Source organism: Bactrocera dorsalis, chromosome 3, assembly GCF_023373825.1.
Source record: "Bactrocera dorsalis isolate Fly_Bdor chromosome 3, ASM2337382v1, whole genome shotgun sequence".
Lineage (NCBI taxonomy): Eukaryota > Metazoa > Arthropoda > Insecta > Diptera > Tephritidae > Bactrocera > Bactrocera dorsalis.
The window spans coordinates 420,492-438,757 of record NC_064305.1 but is presented as its reverse complement, the minus strand read 5'-3'; the positions used below and the strand labels follow the sequence as shown (position 1 = coordinate 438,757).

At 34.0% G+C, this 18,266-nt stretch overlaps 3 protein-coding genes across 10 annotated transcripts; all 3 read left to right on the top strand.

Annotated features, from left to right (window-relative positions):
* The first annotated feature begins 2,651 nt into the window (after positions 1-2,651).
* LOC125777430 (zinc finger protein 184-like) lies at positions 2,652-4,100 on the top strand. The gene is made up of 2 exons (XM_049452293.1): positions 2,652-2,809; positions 2,883-4,100. The coding sequence occupies exons 1-2, from the start codon at positions 2,696-2,698 to the stop codon at positions 3,918-3,920; spliced, it is 1,152 nt and encodes a 383-aa protein (XP_049308250.1). The 5' UTR covers positions 2,652-2,695; the 3' UTR covers positions 3,921-4,100.
* Positions 3,025-7,336, top strand: LOC105228087 (metallophosphoesterase 1). 4 transcript variants are annotated; one of them, XM_029551006.2, is made up of 7 exons: positions 3,025-3,135; positions 4,833-5,024; positions 5,083-5,192; positions 5,257-5,356; positions 5,519-5,681; positions 5,766-6,273; positions 6,350-7,336. In XM_029551006.2, the coding sequence occupies exons 2-7, from the start codon at positions 4,999-5,001 to the stop codon at positions 6,529-6,531; spliced, it is 1,089 nt and encodes a 362-aa protein (XP_029406866.2). In that variant the 5' UTR covers positions 3,025-3,135; positions 4,833-4,998; the 3' UTR covers positions 6,532-7,336. The 4 variants fall into 4 exon arrangements, with proteins under 4 accessions (XP_029406866.2, XP_029406868.2, XP_029406869.2 ...); XM_029551008.2 differs by lacking the exon at positions 3,025-3,135 and adding an exon at positions 3,905-4,100 and having other exon boundaries at positions 4,186-5,024; positions 5,793-6,273; XM_029551009.2 differs by lacking the exon at positions 3,025-3,135 and adding an exon at positions 3,965-4,756 and having other exon boundaries at positions 5,793-6,273.
* On the top strand, positions 7,058-18,071 carry LOC105228088 (protein 5NUC). 5 transcript variants are annotated; one of them, XM_011207709.4, is made up of 8 exons: positions 7,058-7,462; positions 15,687-15,926; positions 16,002-16,152; positions 16,219-16,475; positions 16,539-16,660; positions 16,747-16,901; positions 16,966-17,266; positions 17,323-18,071. In XM_011207709.4, the coding sequence occupies exons 2-8, from the start codon at positions 15,700-15,702 to the stop codon at positions 17,886-17,888; spliced, it is 1,779 nt and encodes a 592-aa protein (XP_011206011.2). In that variant the 5' UTR covers positions 7,058-7,462; positions 15,687-15,699; the 3' UTR covers positions 17,889-18,071. The 5 variants fall into 5 exon arrangements, with proteins under 5 accessions (XP_011206011.2, XP_029406863.2, XP_011206010.2 ...); XM_029551003.2 differs by lacking the exon at positions 7,058-7,462 and adding an exon at positions 7,494-7,583; XM_011207708.4 differs by lacking the exon at positions 7,058-7,462 and adding an exon at positions 9,015-9,346.
* The last annotated feature ends 195 nt before the right edge of the window (positions 18,072-18,266 follow it).

Genomic DNA, 18,266 nt, shown 5'->3' with positions numbered 1-18,266 from the left:
GCTGCAGCTGATACTGTTGACGAGAACTTCTTTTGATGTTATAAAGCAGTTCAGTGTGCATTTTATTTTTATTTTTGTGTTTATTACTTTATTTTACGGTTGCTGCTGAAGCATGAAGTCGCCCGAATAGAGCACGCCGCCAGGTTCGAAAACGATCGTCGACACCTCCAAACAACATTGGCAGGACTGACTGAAATTTCGGTAATGTTGTTGTTTTCTTCTCATGTTTTTATTTTGTTTAGTCTACAGGTTCATACTGTTGCCAATAAAACTAATTTTACATACAGATACATATTTACGTACATAAGAAATTCTTACATACATATGGTACATAAATTAATATGAAGGAAATTATTTATGAGCATATATGTACGCGTGTATGTAAGTATGACTAAGAGTATGTATTCTTACTCTTATTAAATATGAGTTGTGCACATTTGTGAAGTTTGTTTACGAATTTGTGTGCTTTTGCAAAGGGAACTGTAGCGCATTCGGCCGAATTGAGAAAGTTCAAACTGCTATACGTGTATGTGTGCGAATTATTTAATAAACAATTTTATGGAAGCGAAACCATAAACTTTGTTAGCAATTTCCCTTAGTATTCAGGCTTAATTAACAACCCACAAACACAGCGGCGCAAGGAGAACTGTGCTTGCGCGATCGTAAAATGCTATGGCAGCAAATAGAAGTTCATTCCACCCATACAACTGCAAAGTTCTGTAGCGGAAAGCCACTTTCTAAGCGTCCATTTAAGAGTTTACGACTTTTTTATTAGCCTTTTTCAAGAGCGTTCTGAGTTGCGAGCTCCTGATAACAATACGATGAAAATGAAAAGGACGAAAACCAAAGGACGCCGTGACGGTCACGCTTGCACTCTAGACTAGCAAAGTGTATGGCTAGGGGTTGCGCGAGGCAGAGAGCTAAGCTTGGTGATAAAACTGGGTAAGGTTTTTATATGTAGTAAATGAACGGATTTGGTAGTACGAGTAGCAGAAGTGTATAAGTAAAGTAGAAAATTTATGCGCTCTAGCAGTGTGATTTGTTGTGCAAGTAAGGTGTGAAACGCACGACCGCATGTGGGAGTGGATTTTTATGACAAACTCGTGGAGAAAGCGCAAGAAGTAGTAATTTCACCAAAGTTGAAGATTGTTATGATTAAACACACATACATATGTATATGTACGTGTTTTAATCCTGCGTGATAATGTTCATCAGCCTTAAAGCCGATAATGATGTTCGCATTTACGAGCATCGACGACTGCTCGCTGTTTTACGACCGTAGATTCAAACGACCCAGCCGCACAGCCGCGTCATAGTGACGTTGCGCAGAGTAATTCCGATTTTATAGTTTTTGTACACCCCTTAACCTTGTGTTATGCGCCGTCATGGTGTGGCATGTAATAAGGCTGTTGGTGCAGTTATGGGGGATAGTAGTAAGACATACATATACATATTTCTACCCCGTCGAAAATTACAGTGCGCTCACTACCAAGTCGCTACCAAGTACTTTGACGAATTTTCAGGCTTGTGAGCAACAAAACTCAGAGATTTGACATTGTACTTGGCCCTCAACCGGCAATGATATTCAATTTGCTGAAGTTTTACTACATTCTGTACCAGTTTCAAAGTATTTCTACAATTTGTTTAGCAAATATTAAATCCATCAATATTCTAATTAAATGAGGCAAAGCGGGGCTCAGATTGAACCTTGTGCTACATCACATCAAAAACATAAATGTATCTTGTCTATTTTACTACCGGGTAGACCAGTACAAACTAACAGTAACGTATTAGAAAACACTCGACCAATGTATGTACATATGTATGTAACCATGACGGTACATAAACACAATTCTAAATAATGGGGCAGAGAAAGCATAAACATTTTAGCGAGGGGTGGTAATTGTCAGCCAACTTCATCGGAATACTACCAACCAGTTCTATCTTGGCACTCTACCGTTCAGCTGTCTGTGACATAAGCAGTCGGTATATGTTTACGAATCCTTCAGCATTTCGCTGCCGACGCAGCCGTTTCTGCTCGACGACGATTTTGCAGCTCTCCTCGACATTTATTGATGCCATAAAGTCTAAGATTTATGGTACGGCCGCCTGCCAAACCAAAGAAGTGCCCTTTGTTATTGCTACGATAGTGTTCCGAGGGGGTTTCCTATTGACTACCCCTAAGTTGTTTCCTTCTCACCCGATTCACATACACTGTCGCATAAATATGTAGATATTCTAAAACACACACATGCAAACAGTTTTGTAATATGCAAATGCTCGGTGCTACATACATATGTATGTAGGCACATATCTAAACCCTTACTTTATACTACGTTCGTACGCAATTTACCTTTTGGAATACATGTACAAAGAAATGTAGTCTAGCCACAGGGGCAAACTTCCGTAGCAGTGAAGATCACGGGTCGGAATACCTAACTTCCCGGGTACTAACCATTTCCTAGATATTAATCACATTACAATTATTGTGGCTACCACTTGGAAAGTTCATTTTTGAATTGGTAGTTTGTTGTACCGTACCACATACATATTTCACCAACCTAATATCCCATATCTGAATAATTACATCCAAAAAGCGAACGCTTTACAACAGCTGTTGGATTAGTACATACATATATTGTGGAATGTATTGAGCAACCAAGATATCTGAGAAAGCGCATAGAAATAGCCAAAAATGACTCTCTGTTGTCGGATTTGTTTTGAAGAAAATCCTAAGAATTTTCCTCTCTACAAATGTATGAGGAAAAAATATTTGCCTAGTGTTATTTTTAACATCAGTGGAGTAAAAGTACATTATAAAATTTGCTATTAATTCTGAATGGTCGTATTTTAAAATATATGTATGTACGTACTTTCCACAGGTTTCAAAAAAGCTTGAGCCAGAGGCACACATTTGCCGTCGCTGCGTTGCATCGATATTGGTTGCTGAGAAGATTATATTGCGATGCCAAGAATCAGAAGAATTTCTCCAGTTTCGTCGTTTGAAGGAAAGTTGCTTATCCAGACAATCTCCAAATCCGAAGACAGAAAGCTTTAGTGTAGAAAGCTATGAAAAATATCAGCCTTCTACCGCTTGCGGTGATTTGGAAGAATCATTACCATTGGAACCAAATGGTGAGCATTTGTTACAATCTGTCAAGCCACTTTATATAATAAAAAATGAAAATTCGAACAATTCTAAACGGCTTGGATACAACGAAAGTCAGTTCTCAGATAATTACGAACCAGCAGAAAAACGTTTAAAGAGTAAAGAAGTTACATCAATGTCCAGCTTTGATTGCGATCGATGTGACTTTACTACCAAGATAGGTAAACGTTTTATAGAACACAAACAAAGTGAGCATGGGGTGTACGATCCAAATATCTATACATGTACTATTTGTTCTGAAAGCTTTTCTTGGAAACCAACACTGTATAGACATATAGAGATAGACCACAAAATACTACCTGCAGATAAAAAACATTTATGTAATGAATGCGGTCGTGCCTATATGCGGGAAGTCCACTTATTAGAACATATAAAGCAGCGACATGGACCTCGTACTTTCAAATGTCCTGATCCACTATGTGAGCAATCATTCACTAGAACTTTTACTCTTAGACGTCATTTCATCACTACACACACGGAGCAAACAAGCTCACGTTATCATTGCGTAGATTGTAACAAATACTTTAAGGTTTATGATCAATGGAAATACCATAATGAAGTTATTCACAAAAATGAAATTGTATATTGTCCACATTGTGGCTATCCTTTTCGCTTCAAAGAAAAGCTAGATGAACATATTTTGAAAGATATATGCAAACGTAGTGTTGTACCATGCTCCTATTGCCAAAGACGCTTTACAACAAAATGTGGATTGAGAGAGCACGTGCGGAATATACACAACATCTACTAGTTAAGAACTTGTATTGATTGCTTGGAAGCACCGACAAAAAAACAGTTAAATTTCTTTGTTCTATATTAAGCCATTGATATTTAGCTTTTTACCCAAAAATAATTTTGGTGCTATTTTACAAATCTAGGATGATAACGGATATTCCAATTGTAAACAAGGGATTTACTAATTTAAATATATGTAAGCCATTGTACTGAAAGTTGCCACATTTTAAGGTTCTCACAGAAACATGATTTAAAACTCATGAACTTTTATCCATGCGCAGAAAAAATTTCAAACTGGGAACAATTTGACATATTTACGAAAGGCCTAAGCAAAACAAAACCGAAGAACAACTGTAAAGGGAAAAACAGCAAAATAAATGTTCAGTCAAGTAAGATGCAGCAACAATTTCTTCTACGCGAGAATATACATATCCATATTTAAAGCCAAAGAGTTAGAGGACCTTTAACTAAATACCTACAAATAAATAATGAAGTTGTAAAAAAAGAGTTAATGCGAATAGAAGATATCCACAATGTACTAAGTAATTGGAGCAGACAGCATAACAAAAAATATATAACCACATATAGTACATACGTACATAGGTATGAACATACGCCATATGCTCTTATACAATCAACAAATCGAAAGCCATAAGCCAAATGTTAATGTTCTTTAATTAAATTATGAAAGAAGTGACGTAGCAGACTACTACAATGGCGTTTATTATTTATACAGCCAGGCTGAAAGCGGTTGCCTTTTATCGCAGAATTTGTGAACATAAAAATTGGGCCTCAACCGGAACAGTATCGCTCAATGAGTATTGAGAATGCTTGTTTGCTATTTTAGTGCATGTAATTTTCGTTGCAAAATTAATTATCAGTTAAGACAGACATAGTAAATGAAGTTTAGTTTGATTTTATTTTAAAGGCCATTTGGAGCCTAAGAAGCAAAAGGAACACGGTGTTATGTAGCAACCAAATAAAAAGGAACTACATTTTTGAAAGCTTAGCTGCTTTTATGGAATTAAATTATTTATAGAATTATTATTATTTATTACGAAGAAACAAAGTGAAACATTTTCTAGACATATACTATGGCATCGCTTCGATTGATAAATCGGTACGTTTGTATTGACATATTTCAAATATTGGTGATTAATAAGGCTTATCTCTTTAAGGTTAATAATACGTGGATTCATATCGCTGTCTTTGCTTCTGGTGTTCTTCAACGAATTTATAGTTTATTATATCAATCAGACTACATGGAAACAAATTTATTGTAAATACGGTAATTAATACAATTAATACAATTCATAAATATTTATAATTTATTGCTAATTATTTTTATTTAGATAACTGTACAAGAATATTATTTGTAGCGGATCCACAATTAATAGGCAATTCCTACGAAAAGGGGTTTTGGAGCCCTATTTCGCGTTACGATGCAGATAGGTAATGATACAATTTTTGTGCCAATATGGTTGAAATGAGCCAAACAGAAAGTGCTTTAAATGCAAATTATTATAGGTTTTTTTATATATTCTCCACGTAAAAATAAATTATTAATGATTATAAGTTTTAAAAAATATATTCACCTTAATTTTTTCTTCCCAGATATTTGAAAAAGACTTTTGAGCGAACTCTAGACTTCACACAGCCACATATTATTTGCTTTCTTGGCGATCTCTTAGATGAGGGAAGCATTGCAAATCAACAAGACTTTGAGAGCTACGTCAAACGTTTCAATCGAATTTACAACACGAATACAAACATTAAAGTAAGTTACCAGCATTTCAGTTTGAGCTACATACATTCCAAATTTAACATGTAAATATATATATGTATGTATGAAAGTATATAGTTCAAATTAATCTCTCCATATGCGCAGCGGATTCATGTGCCGGGAGATAATGACATTGGCGGTGAGGATGGAGAATATATTTCAAACTCAAATGTGCGCCGCTTCGAAGAGTCTTTCCAAAGTGAAGATCTCTTTGACTACGAAAATATGTTACGGTTTTTTAAAATAAATCGGATGATGCTCGACTTTTCGAATCCAGATCGTGAACATAATGCACAACGCTTACGTGTAGGTATTTCGCATGCCCCAATTCTCATTGGCGGTGGACCACTTTTGCGTTCGGTGCTTAGTGAATTGGATCCCCATGTAATATTCTCTGGTCACTGGCACGAATCTAGAATATTCATACATCCATCAACGCACGTAGTGAATTTTTATGAGTCGACCGTGCGACATTTCGATTTGCGCTCTCTAAAAGAGAAGGAGCATCAGTATCTGGAAATTATGGTACCTACAGCTTCGTACCGTATGGGGAAAATGAAGATGGGCCTTGGGTACGCGGTGCTAGGTGAGTTAATTATGATTATTCGATTTGCTAAATTTTAATAGTACGCTTTCATTCGAATATATGTGTTACTTTGCAGAAAACTATCAACTTAGCTACACAGTACTCTGGCTGCCCAACCGATTCATTTACCTGTTTTTATATTTATTTTGGCTACTTCTATCAATTTGTGGTTTCATTGTGTTCAGAATGATGACGCGATGCCCATTTCGCGTAGCTAAGCGTCAATTATTATACAACCGTACTTTAAACATGTCTTAATTTTAGATATAATATATATGTATATATAATGTAAAATTAATTAACTTGAAAACCATATTCTGTAAAGGTGGAAACCTATAAATAATATTAAGTATTAAATGTGTAACCAATATCTGTTGAATTTATATTGTTATTAAGTATAATATTAAAGAGTAACTAATAACGTTTTGGTTAACTCTCTTTTTGCTAAGCATATACTCGGAAAATTTAATTTTCATTACATACATATACAAAAATAAATGGAATACTTATCAATATAATTATTATATATTTGTTGATTTCTCTGTAATCGCATTATGACATTATTAGCTATAACTATGTAACTCCAGCACAATTATCGTAGATATTTACATATATATATTGTTTTACTGCGAATTCAGTTACGGATTTCACAACTGTATCGTACTGTAAATATGTACATGTCAAACGATATATTTTACTCGTACGAAATCCGAGCGTGGGCGAACATCGTAAATCATGTTAAGTTTAGTCGATCGAAAGGTTGTGTAGGGGCGACAGAACAGAACACGCTTAGTCGTTAATGTCAGATAATTGTAAAAAATCCAGCAACGGAGATTACAAAACCCACACATTCATACGCATAAGTGTTTTTAAATTTTTTCATAAAAATAACACGTTTGTGTGACAAATAATTTTGCGCGCAATGTAGTTTCATTTCAAATTGCTTAAATAAATCCCTACAATGTTTTTGTTCTATAAATGCAAGATATTCTGATATTAATTAACTTGAAGTCACTTACAATTTTTAATAAAGAAATTAAAAAACCACCTTAATGTATACATATCCAAAAAAGAACTCGATGCAAAATAAACTTAAAAAGTAACAGTTGTTTTTTGTGTTTATAAGAAGTAAATATATTTTTTAAACATATACAGTTACTGCGAAATAAGTGTAAAACATATTCATCAAGTAAGTTATTTTACGCGTTCGACATTAGTATGCATTGTTTCAATTTCAAAAACAAAACAAGAACAAACACATTCTGTAATCAAATTTTTAAAATTTCGACACAACACAAACTTTCATCTAGGTAATTTTATTTACAGAAAGTCTGAAAGTCAGTATTTTCATAAAAAAAAAGATTTTCGAATTTTGTGTTTTATAAATACAACAAAGGATTACACAACGCAATTAGTTAATAATGTTCAGCTTATTTATAATATATTAAGTTTTTGTTATAAAGGCATTTTTATTGCTTAGTTTGAGAATAATGGAGAATGTTTTGGGAATTAAAAATGTTGAATTTACTTGCATGAGAATAGAAGTATTTTTTTATTTATTTCTACACAAAACTGCAAATTTAGTCATAAATAAAAAATATTGATTATTGTCACGTGATATTAACTCATATACATATAAACGTTTATATATATACGAACATTCGTTTCCTGATTTTCCAGCTGTTAATTTTATATATATCTAGAGTATATTAGCATATATACAATGTTGTATGAATATGCATAAATGCATATGTAAGTACAAGACATGGAAATTGAAGAATTTCTTACAATTGTGTTTGAATTATTTTTTATTTCATTTACAGTAACGAATATACGTATTGTTCTTCGGTAGTACATACATATGTACGTATGAATGTTTCTGAGTTAAAATTCTGACTGCTCACTTGAAATAAGTTTTTATCAAAGCGAAGGCGATACTTCAAATACTTAATTTTTCAAAATATGATCCATTTTAGTAGTTTTGAGTAAATATAAAATTATATACATTAGAACGGGTATTTATATACACACCACTTCAAATTTACACATGTACTTACATACATATATGAATGCAAATATGAATTTCCAGATAAGTTAGAGATAGGAGTTTATATTTCTATAGGTCTAGCAAATACTCGCTACCGACACTAATCTTATGAAAATTATATTATTGAATAAAACCAACGATGCCATATGTACATATGCACATCTGTATGTATGTATGTATATGATTTAATCTTTATGATCGACTTTGTTTATAAGCTTATAACACACAGGCATTCGTGTAGTAAATACTAATAAAACAATTTATATAACTAACGGGGCAATTTTGAATATCTCCATAAACTAAAATAACAGAATTAGTACAGCTTTTAATAAGTGTGTTTTTAATAATTTATTACATTTTCATTCCAATAATTCAGAGTCAGCGAAATACAACAAACATAATATAATATATATGCATATGTGCATTTTTAGTACGTATTGTATGTATGCATATAAGTACGTGCAAATATCATCTAGACTTAAGCTATTCTGGGAACTCATCATTACTAGTTTCACACTTGAGCGTTGTGGGTCAGTTTAGTATGGCAAATACCATTCACGTTTTCTCCCGAACTTAGAAAAACGACATACATATGTGTTTGAAAAGCTTGCTAACAACGCTCGTCAGCAGGAACACTGCATAATGCTCTGTTCGTCTTGCCATTCGGTTTCCTACAGTCATTTAAGTGTGTTTGGTTGTTCGCATATTCCTACTGATGGATGTGTGAGTGTATTGGGCCCTGTGGCACAATATACAAAAATTTGTTTCAAAACATCTAGTGGAGTCGTTGGCACTGGTCTTGCAGGTTGCGTCCACTGTTGTTTTGTTTAGTTGCTCGCATTCATGTACGAAATGTACGTACGCGTGTAGGTGTACAAGTACGAACCAGTTGCCGGGTTGTTTTTGATCGTGACATTGCCATAAAGTGCTAAATAGGGCCTTAAGTGAACGAGATTTTTACGCTTATGCATTCGTTTTAATATTTACCTATAGAAGTTATACAACATATGATCACATACATATCAAGTGAGTGATAGCATTGCCTATTTGCGCGAATATGTGTTAATATCTCTGTAAATTGCCATATGTGTATGTGTCTTTTACATCTCTTTAATTGATAAAAGTGATATACTCTTTGACCCCGGCATAAATTTTGCCGCCACTGTATCTACAATAATGTTATGTCTAATGGGACAAATTTAGAAAATTATGTGTTATTTGATTTTTTTTCCACTTGTTGTCATTGGCCACTTGCAGATACAATGATCGCGTGCTTGTCAGATGCGTTTTCCTGTTGATTTTGTTTGCCGTCACACATATTTATTTATAATACTTACAGTATGGGAAAAAACATCTGCAACTACAATTCGAAATTCATTTTCTGACGGTTCGATTGATAAATGAGTTTAAATTTTTACATATGCCTATAAATTAATATTATATTTTTTTATATCTAAAAAACTCAAATAATATTATATATGTATATACATACATAACTGATTTATAAAAGATTTTAAGCAAGTTTTCAAAGTTCGCAATATAAAAAAGTTTTGACAAAAATACATATGTACATACATACATATGTATGTATGTAACGTACTTCAAATTATGTCTTGCATCATTGTGTATATGCATGTAAGTAAGATTGTATTAGGTTTTGCATATTGACTACAGGTAAACTCCACACTTTTGTTACAACGAGTCCCCTACAGTTTTCATTCTCCCCTTATAAATTGACGTCGTTTACAAAACAGGCTCATTATGAGAAAAACGAGTATTACTTCTTGGCTGTAACGACCTTTAGTTTGTTTCCCTTTCTTATGTCTCAAGTGACCTATCATGCGTTCATATTTTTAGTCTCGAGGCTTAGAGAAAGTCAAAGTTGGCGTACTCTGTACGTATTACAGATCTTTTGAAATGAAATACGCTTCGTAATCGAAACATTAACCATATGAATTGATGAGTGGTTGTTCCAATTCCACAAACCTAACTGAATTCAAATATTTGTTGAAAACATTAAGTTTCCAGCAAACGAGCCTTTTTCATGGCGACCGAGATGATTTAAAACTCAACAAAAGATAGCATCATCATACACATCTCAAATGTAAGGAGAAGCTCGGCTAAGTACATTTCATAAGTGTAAGAATGAATGATATCTACATATGTATGTATGTATATGTGTGTATGAATGTAGAAACATATATCAAATTATCATGGGCCGCTCAAGCATCATAACACGGGTGATGTGAGAATATTAACATACATATTTTAAATTAATTGCAAAGTAATATACCACAATATGCAATTCTGCTGTAAATAAACCAATAAAAAAAAAAACAAAAAATTCTTTCTGGACTTAATATAGTTTTTATCTTTATAATTATATATGTATTGTATGAATATAATGTATATTATATTACAATATATACTTTATTTAAAATATTGTATATCTTGCAGTCGTGCAATTCGCTGCAGAATTTAATATTACAATGTTAACTCGATTAATGCCAAAAAACCAAACCCAACCTGGTTTTATTTTTAAATGGCACGTATTTAAGAGCTATGCTATTATGTATCAAAAATCTGTTAACTATAGTTAAATAATGGTAAATTCACTGGTACCTCAAAACAGGCCCGTAGCCAGCTTTTCATTTCGGGGGGGGCTGAAGTAAAAACATATATAAACTTTGAATTTTCTGTTTATTAAAAAAAAAACAATATAAATTCATATACATATTACTTAAATTATTTGGTAGTTGTAACTTAAATAAGTAATATTTTTCTTTTCTTCTTGTTTGCCATATCATTAACTACTTCATCTGGATCTATTTTAATATCCCAGTGCACTGCAATAACAGCAAGTGCACTCAGCCGCTCATTGCCCATCACACTGCGTGGTAAAGTTTTTATTCTTTTTAAGGTTGAAGAAGTTCTTTCGAAGGAAGCGGTCCTCACTGGAAGAGTTGGTAAAATTGTAAGCAGGTAGTGAATATTTTTAAAATACGTTGCATCGCAATGTTGCAGTAATTTCAACACTTCTATGGTTGGATCTATTGTTGATAAGCTGGCACACCACAATCGATACTCTGATTTTAATGCTGTCATTGATATTTGCTCCTCGAAGTAAATAGTTAAATTTTTTAATTCTTCGGCATTATCAATTGCAGCAAAACCTGGGAGTAGAATTTGAAATGACGAGAGTATATCCTCATTCACTAATAAACGTTCTGTCATGTTTTGAATCAGAGCATCAACGCATGGAATAAATATTGTAACTCTGAAGTGGCTTTCAGGGGTTGTGCAAGGTGGATTAGCACGAGTAGTTTGACGCGAAGTCACTCTAGGCACTACAAGATCTATGTCATAAAAATCTTTAGACATTTGTGATGCTGTTTGGAAAATATCGTTGAAAAAACCATCCGCTGTTTCTCTTATCTGGTGCAGAGGTCTTATTAATTCTTTGGCTCGGTTCATTGCTGATACAAAATCCATAGATTTTTCTTGGAGTTGCACAGACAGTGGCAGCGTTAAGCTGAACAATTGCTCACAGACTCACAGACAACAGACTAAGCAAAAAATCGCTTTTCTCTACCGCTGCTAAGAAGGCTGATGCTTTAGACGAAATGGACCATGTCTTACTCGAAATTATTTCCAAAACTTAGTACAATGAATTTGAAAAGCTCCACAAAGCTTATAATGCTTTCATGCCTTTCTATAAACCTTGTTTCACAAAGGCGAACAAGTCGTCTTTTTTTGCTTTCTGGTGCGTGCTTCTGTATAACGTCCTGGAAAGTTGTGTTTGCATTTGAATGGTTTCTAAATAAAATTTGCTATTTCACTGACAATACCAAGGCAGTTCCGTATTGAAGGTAATGACATAGTATTAGAAAGCGCAAGGTTCAATCGGTGACTAGCGCAATGAACATATCGTGCTTTTGGATACAGTTGTCTTATCCTGGTTTGCACTCCACTTAAATGCCCTGATATGTTTGCTGCTCCGTCATATCCCTGGCCAACCAACTTCGCCATATCAAGATGGAGATCTGTACAACGCTTAAGTATGACTTTTGATAAGTTTTCAGTCACCGTCTAGTGTAGTTGCGTACGACTGTTATATGTTTGAGCTGAGTTGTGTATAAGAGTTTCAAAAGATTCAGTCAGTGACAAATCTTTTTAATTTGCGATTTATTTAAAAAATTTCCTTATTTCGGGGGGGGCTTCAGCCCTCTAGCCTCTTAACCTTGTATATCTTGGTTACTTACGTATAGTATCAACCTTTTTAATATTCTTTTATTACATGAATTATGTTAGCGCCCTGCTACATTCCAAGACGATTACTCTCAAATTATTTTCCATGAATTTAAGGAACGGAATCCGTTATGAAACGGTCATTATTTGCATTTATAAATGGCCTTAGTAAAACGCTCCCTAAAAAGAAGTAATGAATTATTAGAAGTCGGACATGTCGTTGTGCCATTTCACTTGGCGAAAAACTTTTGTGTGGCTTGTGTCAACGTACTTATGTACATCTGTACGTATGGTTGTGCGTATATACAAATATTTATTTGCAATTAGCAATGTTCGCAAATGATTTCATATACCATATTAAATATACATACATACATATAAGGAATGTTGAATTATGAATTTTTTATTGCTAAAGTATGTATGTACATATGTATGGAATGTATATAACATGGTTTTTGTTATAATTATTTTACTAAATATACTAAAATGTACAGTGCGAATGTGTATGGCATAACGGGTTGAAATACTTTTGTGATGGTGTTTCCATGCTCAACAGGCAACCTTGAACCAGCACTTTTCGAGCGTTCGGTTCTATGGCATCCAGACTGTCTTGCTGCTGTTGTGCCAATTGTTGCCTATCACCCACTTTAAATTCCATTGTTTGCCCCAAATGTTTATTTTCAAATTAAAGAAATTAGTTCAGCTGCGAATGCTCACTCATACAATATAAAAGCTTATGATTTAAGACTTGCATGTTTAACAATAATTATACAAACCGAGACGCAAAACAATGAACTGCATGTATGTTTATGTATGTATATGTAGTATTAGTACATCTTTTAATCACGTTTTACTAAGAATATGGTATTAATTAAACTAAGGGCACAGGTAGAGTTGCATGTTTTTTACACACCCATACATATGCATGTAATGAATGAGCAAAAAGTTGTATACATATACATATGTATATACATATGTATGTATTCAGATAACTAAGGAGTGTCCTGTGGATAAAATTTACAAGTAAAGTCAGCAGTTAGTGTGCTAATTTATTGTAATTGTGTAATTTATAAATATGTCATTGGCGGGTTATTTGCGATATACAACCTCATAAATACAAATAAAAACCAGAAAAATCCTTAACTTCCTTTGCGCCGTAGCTGTAATGTTTCTCATTTAAAAATTGTTTCCATGTAAGGACTTAATTTTCAAAATATTTTTTTTCAATATTTCAATTCTTAATATAATTATCTACCTATTCAAGAAATTTCGTTGTCATCACTATTTCGCTTAACTACAAAATTACCGTTAGGTCTATTTTGTGATTACTTCGCTCGTGCTGTACAGGGTTTGTCCGGAACGTAATTGGGCTGAGTCGATTAAAAAAAGTTATTGAAACAATCGTTACAATTCTTCAAAAACTTTCAAAATAGGCCCCTTCTGAGTCCATGCAGCGCTGCCAGCGCTATTTCCAAGCATTGAAGGCGTCACGGAAGGCATTCTCCGAAACAGCCTTGAGAGCCGAGATGTCTTGTCGGACTCGATTGATACTTCGTTTGAGTCTCTTTCTCCGTTACAATGTCATGAACTCAGATTTTGATAAATTTAACATCTGGGCAATTAAACGAATACTTAGTTAGCGGTCTGAGTTCAAAACTTTACGCACCCGAGTCACATTGTCGCAGTCTCAGGTCTCCCAGCACGATCTTTATCAGCGACCTCTTGTCGCTGTGAGGCATAACAGATCCAACGTAAAAACCTTAAACGTGTTCTTAAATATTCTACACACACATAATACTTTCGTGCACATGCCCTAATATTATAATAGGAGTGTATAAAACTGGTCAGCAATTACAGTTAGTTGATAAGGTTCTTGAAATTTTCTTGTTGTATATAAGTGAATGTCAATAAAAACAATCTCATAGCAATAATTGACATATAACATACTACACAAAAATTAATGAGTTATATTAGCGAAATATTGTTGGTAGTTCATCGAGCACTCACGGCAAGATAAGATTTAGAACTTCGTTAATTTATGTAACTTCAAAAACAGAACTCTACATTTTGAGAAACTATTTGCCAAAGCTGTTATGTACGTTTGTGAACATATATGTATGTACGTATGTGTGTATGTATGTACATATGTAGTATCTTATCGACATTGTAGCACTCGAGTCTGCCACATTTATTGCCCAAAATGATGTTGTCAGATAGCGTAATTTACGTGCAGATTTATGTACATATGTACATACATGTATTTATACATACACGCGTATGTACATATGTACAAGTAAAAATATACAATTTAGCGCTGTTCTTCTGTTGGCTTAGTTAGTGCGATTAATCGCGTCTAAATCCTGTAGAAGATCGGTTCACTTGTTTGCCTGCTGCAGAAAAGGTAGTTTCAAATTCAACGGTATATTACTCACGATATTCGTTTGACGAAATCAAATACATATGTATGTGTGTTTAAATTATATTGAACCACGGTTGACGATCTATACACACATACATACACATACACACATTTATAGTCACGTTTTATATTCAATTTGGTTGTGTTGTGTTTTATCTTTCATCACGCGAAGCCAACTTCAAAAATAACGGTATTTTCGTAAGAAAAATAGAAAATGTGAAGCTCCAAAAATATACGTTGATTGTATTGAGTTTTTTAAAATATAATCTATCGAAAAAGCAAAAGCAAGATCGATTTTTTGAAAGTGTCACACTGATATAGCCCCTTAAGGAAAAGAAATACACAGATATCTGGGTAATGAAATAGTTACGTTTCAGAGAAAATTAAGTCTAATGAAGGCGCAGTTGGAAAGACGGTAAAAAAATAATGAGACGTGTATTATCAAATTTTTTTGTTTGCATTTTTTTATTTACTGAAAGGCTTAACACTACTACAATAATAAGAAAACGGAAATATAAAAAAAAATAAACGAATAATCACAATATATTATATCTGACGAATATAAACTTACGATGTTTAGTAAATTATGTACCATTAAGGAAATTATAATAATAGACGATTAAAGTGCAAATTTGCCTAGAAATACTAATATGTCAATTGTCGCTTACGAAAATCTAAAGAACCTTAATTTAATTGCAGACTTAGCAAAGAAATGGCCAAAATAATTTTATACTTGTTGGTGCTCTGTGTCGTGTTAATGCGCCAGTCACGTGCCAATCCGATCGGTGGAAAAGCGCTTGTGGCTACTGAGTTTATGGTGTTGCACAACAATGACATGCATGCACGCTTCGAACAAACGAACGTAAATGGCGGCAAGTGTTTGCAGGCGGATGCCGATTCCAATAAATGCTACGGCGGATTCGCGCGAGTTGCACATGAGTAAGTGAAAGCGAAAGTCCTATTTCCTGTTCTTTTTTTAGAACTTTAAAACACTCACACATTTTTAAATTGCAGAGTGCGAAAATATCGTGAAGAGGCGAATAACGGCGGCACACCTGTGATATATTTGAATGCTGGAGACACATACACCGGTACGCCATGGTTCACTATTTTCAAGGACAATATTAGTGCAGCATTCCTGAATAAATTGCAACCAGATGCAATTGTATGTTAAATCAGTTAGTGTAAAATTTTGATTAAAAATTATTCACTTTGCCGTTCTCATCTTCAGTCACTGGGCAATCATGAGTTTGACGAAAAAATTGAAGGTCTCTTGCCATTCCTGGAAAAAGTTCAATTCCCCGTTTTGACTTGCAACTTGGATTTAAGTAAGACGCCCGAATTGAGTGCGGCCAAGAATTTAATGAACTCAACTGTCCTCGAAGTTAACGGTACAAAAGTTGGTCTAATTGGTTATCTGACACCCGATACCAAGTTTTTAATAACACCAAACACCCTTGAATTTAAAGACGAAATTGAATGCATTAAGTAAGTAGCAGGCTATATACATATCTATAAAATACAAAATCTGTAATCTGGCGATGATTTTAGTGAGGAGGCTGCGAAGTTGAAAGCACAAGGTATAAACATATTATTCGCATTGGGTCATTCAGGCTATCAAACTGACCAGAGGATAGCGGCTAATTGTCCAGAAATTGATCTGGTTATTGGCGGTAAGTTTTTAATATATAAGTAAATAAAAGAATTTATTTTCCCTTATCTACTGTCTATTATATAATTACATTTTCTATGTGTTCAGGTCATTCGCACACATTTCTATATACCGGGAACGCGCCCGATGTGGAACCTATTGAGGGCCCCTATCCGACAATTGTGAAGCAGAGCAGCGGCAAAGAAGTGCCAGTTGTGCAAGCATATGCCTATACAAAATATTTAGGAAAACTGCATTTACAGGTAAATTATCACAAAGTTAAAATATTTACTTGTGCTTGATGCATATCGAATACAATGATTTTAGTTCGATAAAGACGGAAATCTGATCAAAATTGATGGCACGCCAATTTTGTTGAACGCTGATGTGCCACGAGAAAGCGATATTCTACAATTACTTGATGTGTATCGTCCAAACATTACTGATCTGGAGAATACAATTGTAGGCCACACAAAGGTGCAATTAGATGGTCGTTCGACTGTGTGTCGCAGTGTGGAATGTAATTTGGGCAATTTAGTTGCTGACTCAATGATTTATGCTCGGGTTATTGAAGACCAAGGTGGTGCTTTCTGGACTGATGCACCAATTGCAATTATGAATGGCGGAGGTATTTAATAAGAAATATTCAAATGGATAGAAAATGTATGTTTATTTTCGAAATAGGTATACGTTCCGGAATCGATAAGCGCTCGGATGGTTCAATTACAGAAAATGATGTTATAACTGTTCTGCCGTTTAATAACAATTTGTATGTGATTAGTATATCTGGGAAACGACTACGCGAAAGCCTCGAATTGTCGGCCAAAAAACGCACTCAAGATTCTAATGGCGGTTTTCTACAATTTTCTGGTTTACATGTCACATACGATTACCGCAATGAAGAGGGTAGTCGGGTTACTTCGGTGGAAGTACGTTGTGGTGAATGTGATATGCCAGATTACGAACCGTTAGACGATTCCAAAACATATAAGATTATATCTACCGCATTCTTGGTAAATGGTGGAGATGAATACAAATTGGTTGAGAATGGTACAGAACCCATATTGATGAAATGGAGTGATGATGAAGCGTTAGTTGAATATTTAAAACATCGTGATTTCATATATCCTGAATTGGAAGGTCGAATTGAGGTTATTGAGTCAAGCACCTCCGGCGCATCGAATGCCAAATCCATTATAAGCCTAACTCTTGCCAGTTTAATAATGTTTTTTCTTCGAGCTATCCATTAGATATATATCTGCTTTATAAACAATCGCCTAAATAATATTTTTTATTGCATTAAACAATGTGCTTTTATTGAATTACAAAAATTTTTATATATATCTTTGTGGGGACACATTTCAGATATTGATTATTAATAGCACAAACGCAATTAATTTTGAACTTAAAAATATATATTGCCAAAAACTTTTCGTGCATCTCGTTTTGTATAACAAAATAACAAAAAATATGTTCAAATGCATTTTGTTTTACTAGGGTGGCGGGAGGGGGCTAGCATATCGACTAATTTCAATCAAGCAAGTACTAATTGAAGCTTCTTTTCGTTTAAAAAAAAGAGCATAAAATACTCCGGAGTATTGTTATATAATTAGCAGTAAATAATTTAA

Bases quoted from the DNA above. Each gene is read 5' to 3' on its own strand.
- LOC125777430 (XM_049452293.1), top strand. From the start codon at position 2,696: ATGACTCTCTGTTGTCGGATTTGTTTTGAAGAAAATCCTAAGAATTTT. The intron at 2,810-2,882 runs GTACATTATAAA...TACTTTCCACAG, and splicing joins TTAACATCAGTGGAGTAAAA to GTTTCAAAAAAGCTTGAGCC.
- LOC105228087 (XM_029551006.2), top strand. From the start codon at position 4,999: ATGGCATCGCTTCGATTGATAAATCG. The intron at 5,193-5,256 runs GTAATTAATACA...ATTTTTATTTAG, and splicing joins ACAAATTTATTGTAAATACG to ATAACTGTACAAGAATATTA. The intron at 5,357-5,518 runs GTAATGATACAA...TTTTCTTCCCAG, and splicing joins TCGCGTTACGATGCAGATAG to ATATTTGAAAAAGACTTTTG.
- LOC105228088 (XM_049452291.1), top strand. From the start codon at position 15,380: ATGAAGGCGCAGTTGGAAAGACG. The intron at 16,476-16,538 runs GTAAGTAGCAGG...CGATGATTTTAG, and splicing joins GACGAAATTGAATGCATTAA to TGAGGAGGCTGCGAAGTTGA. The intron at 16,661-16,746 runs GTAAGTTTTTAA...CTATGTGTTCAG, and splicing joins AATTGATCTGGTTATTGGCG to GTCATTCGCACACATTTCTA.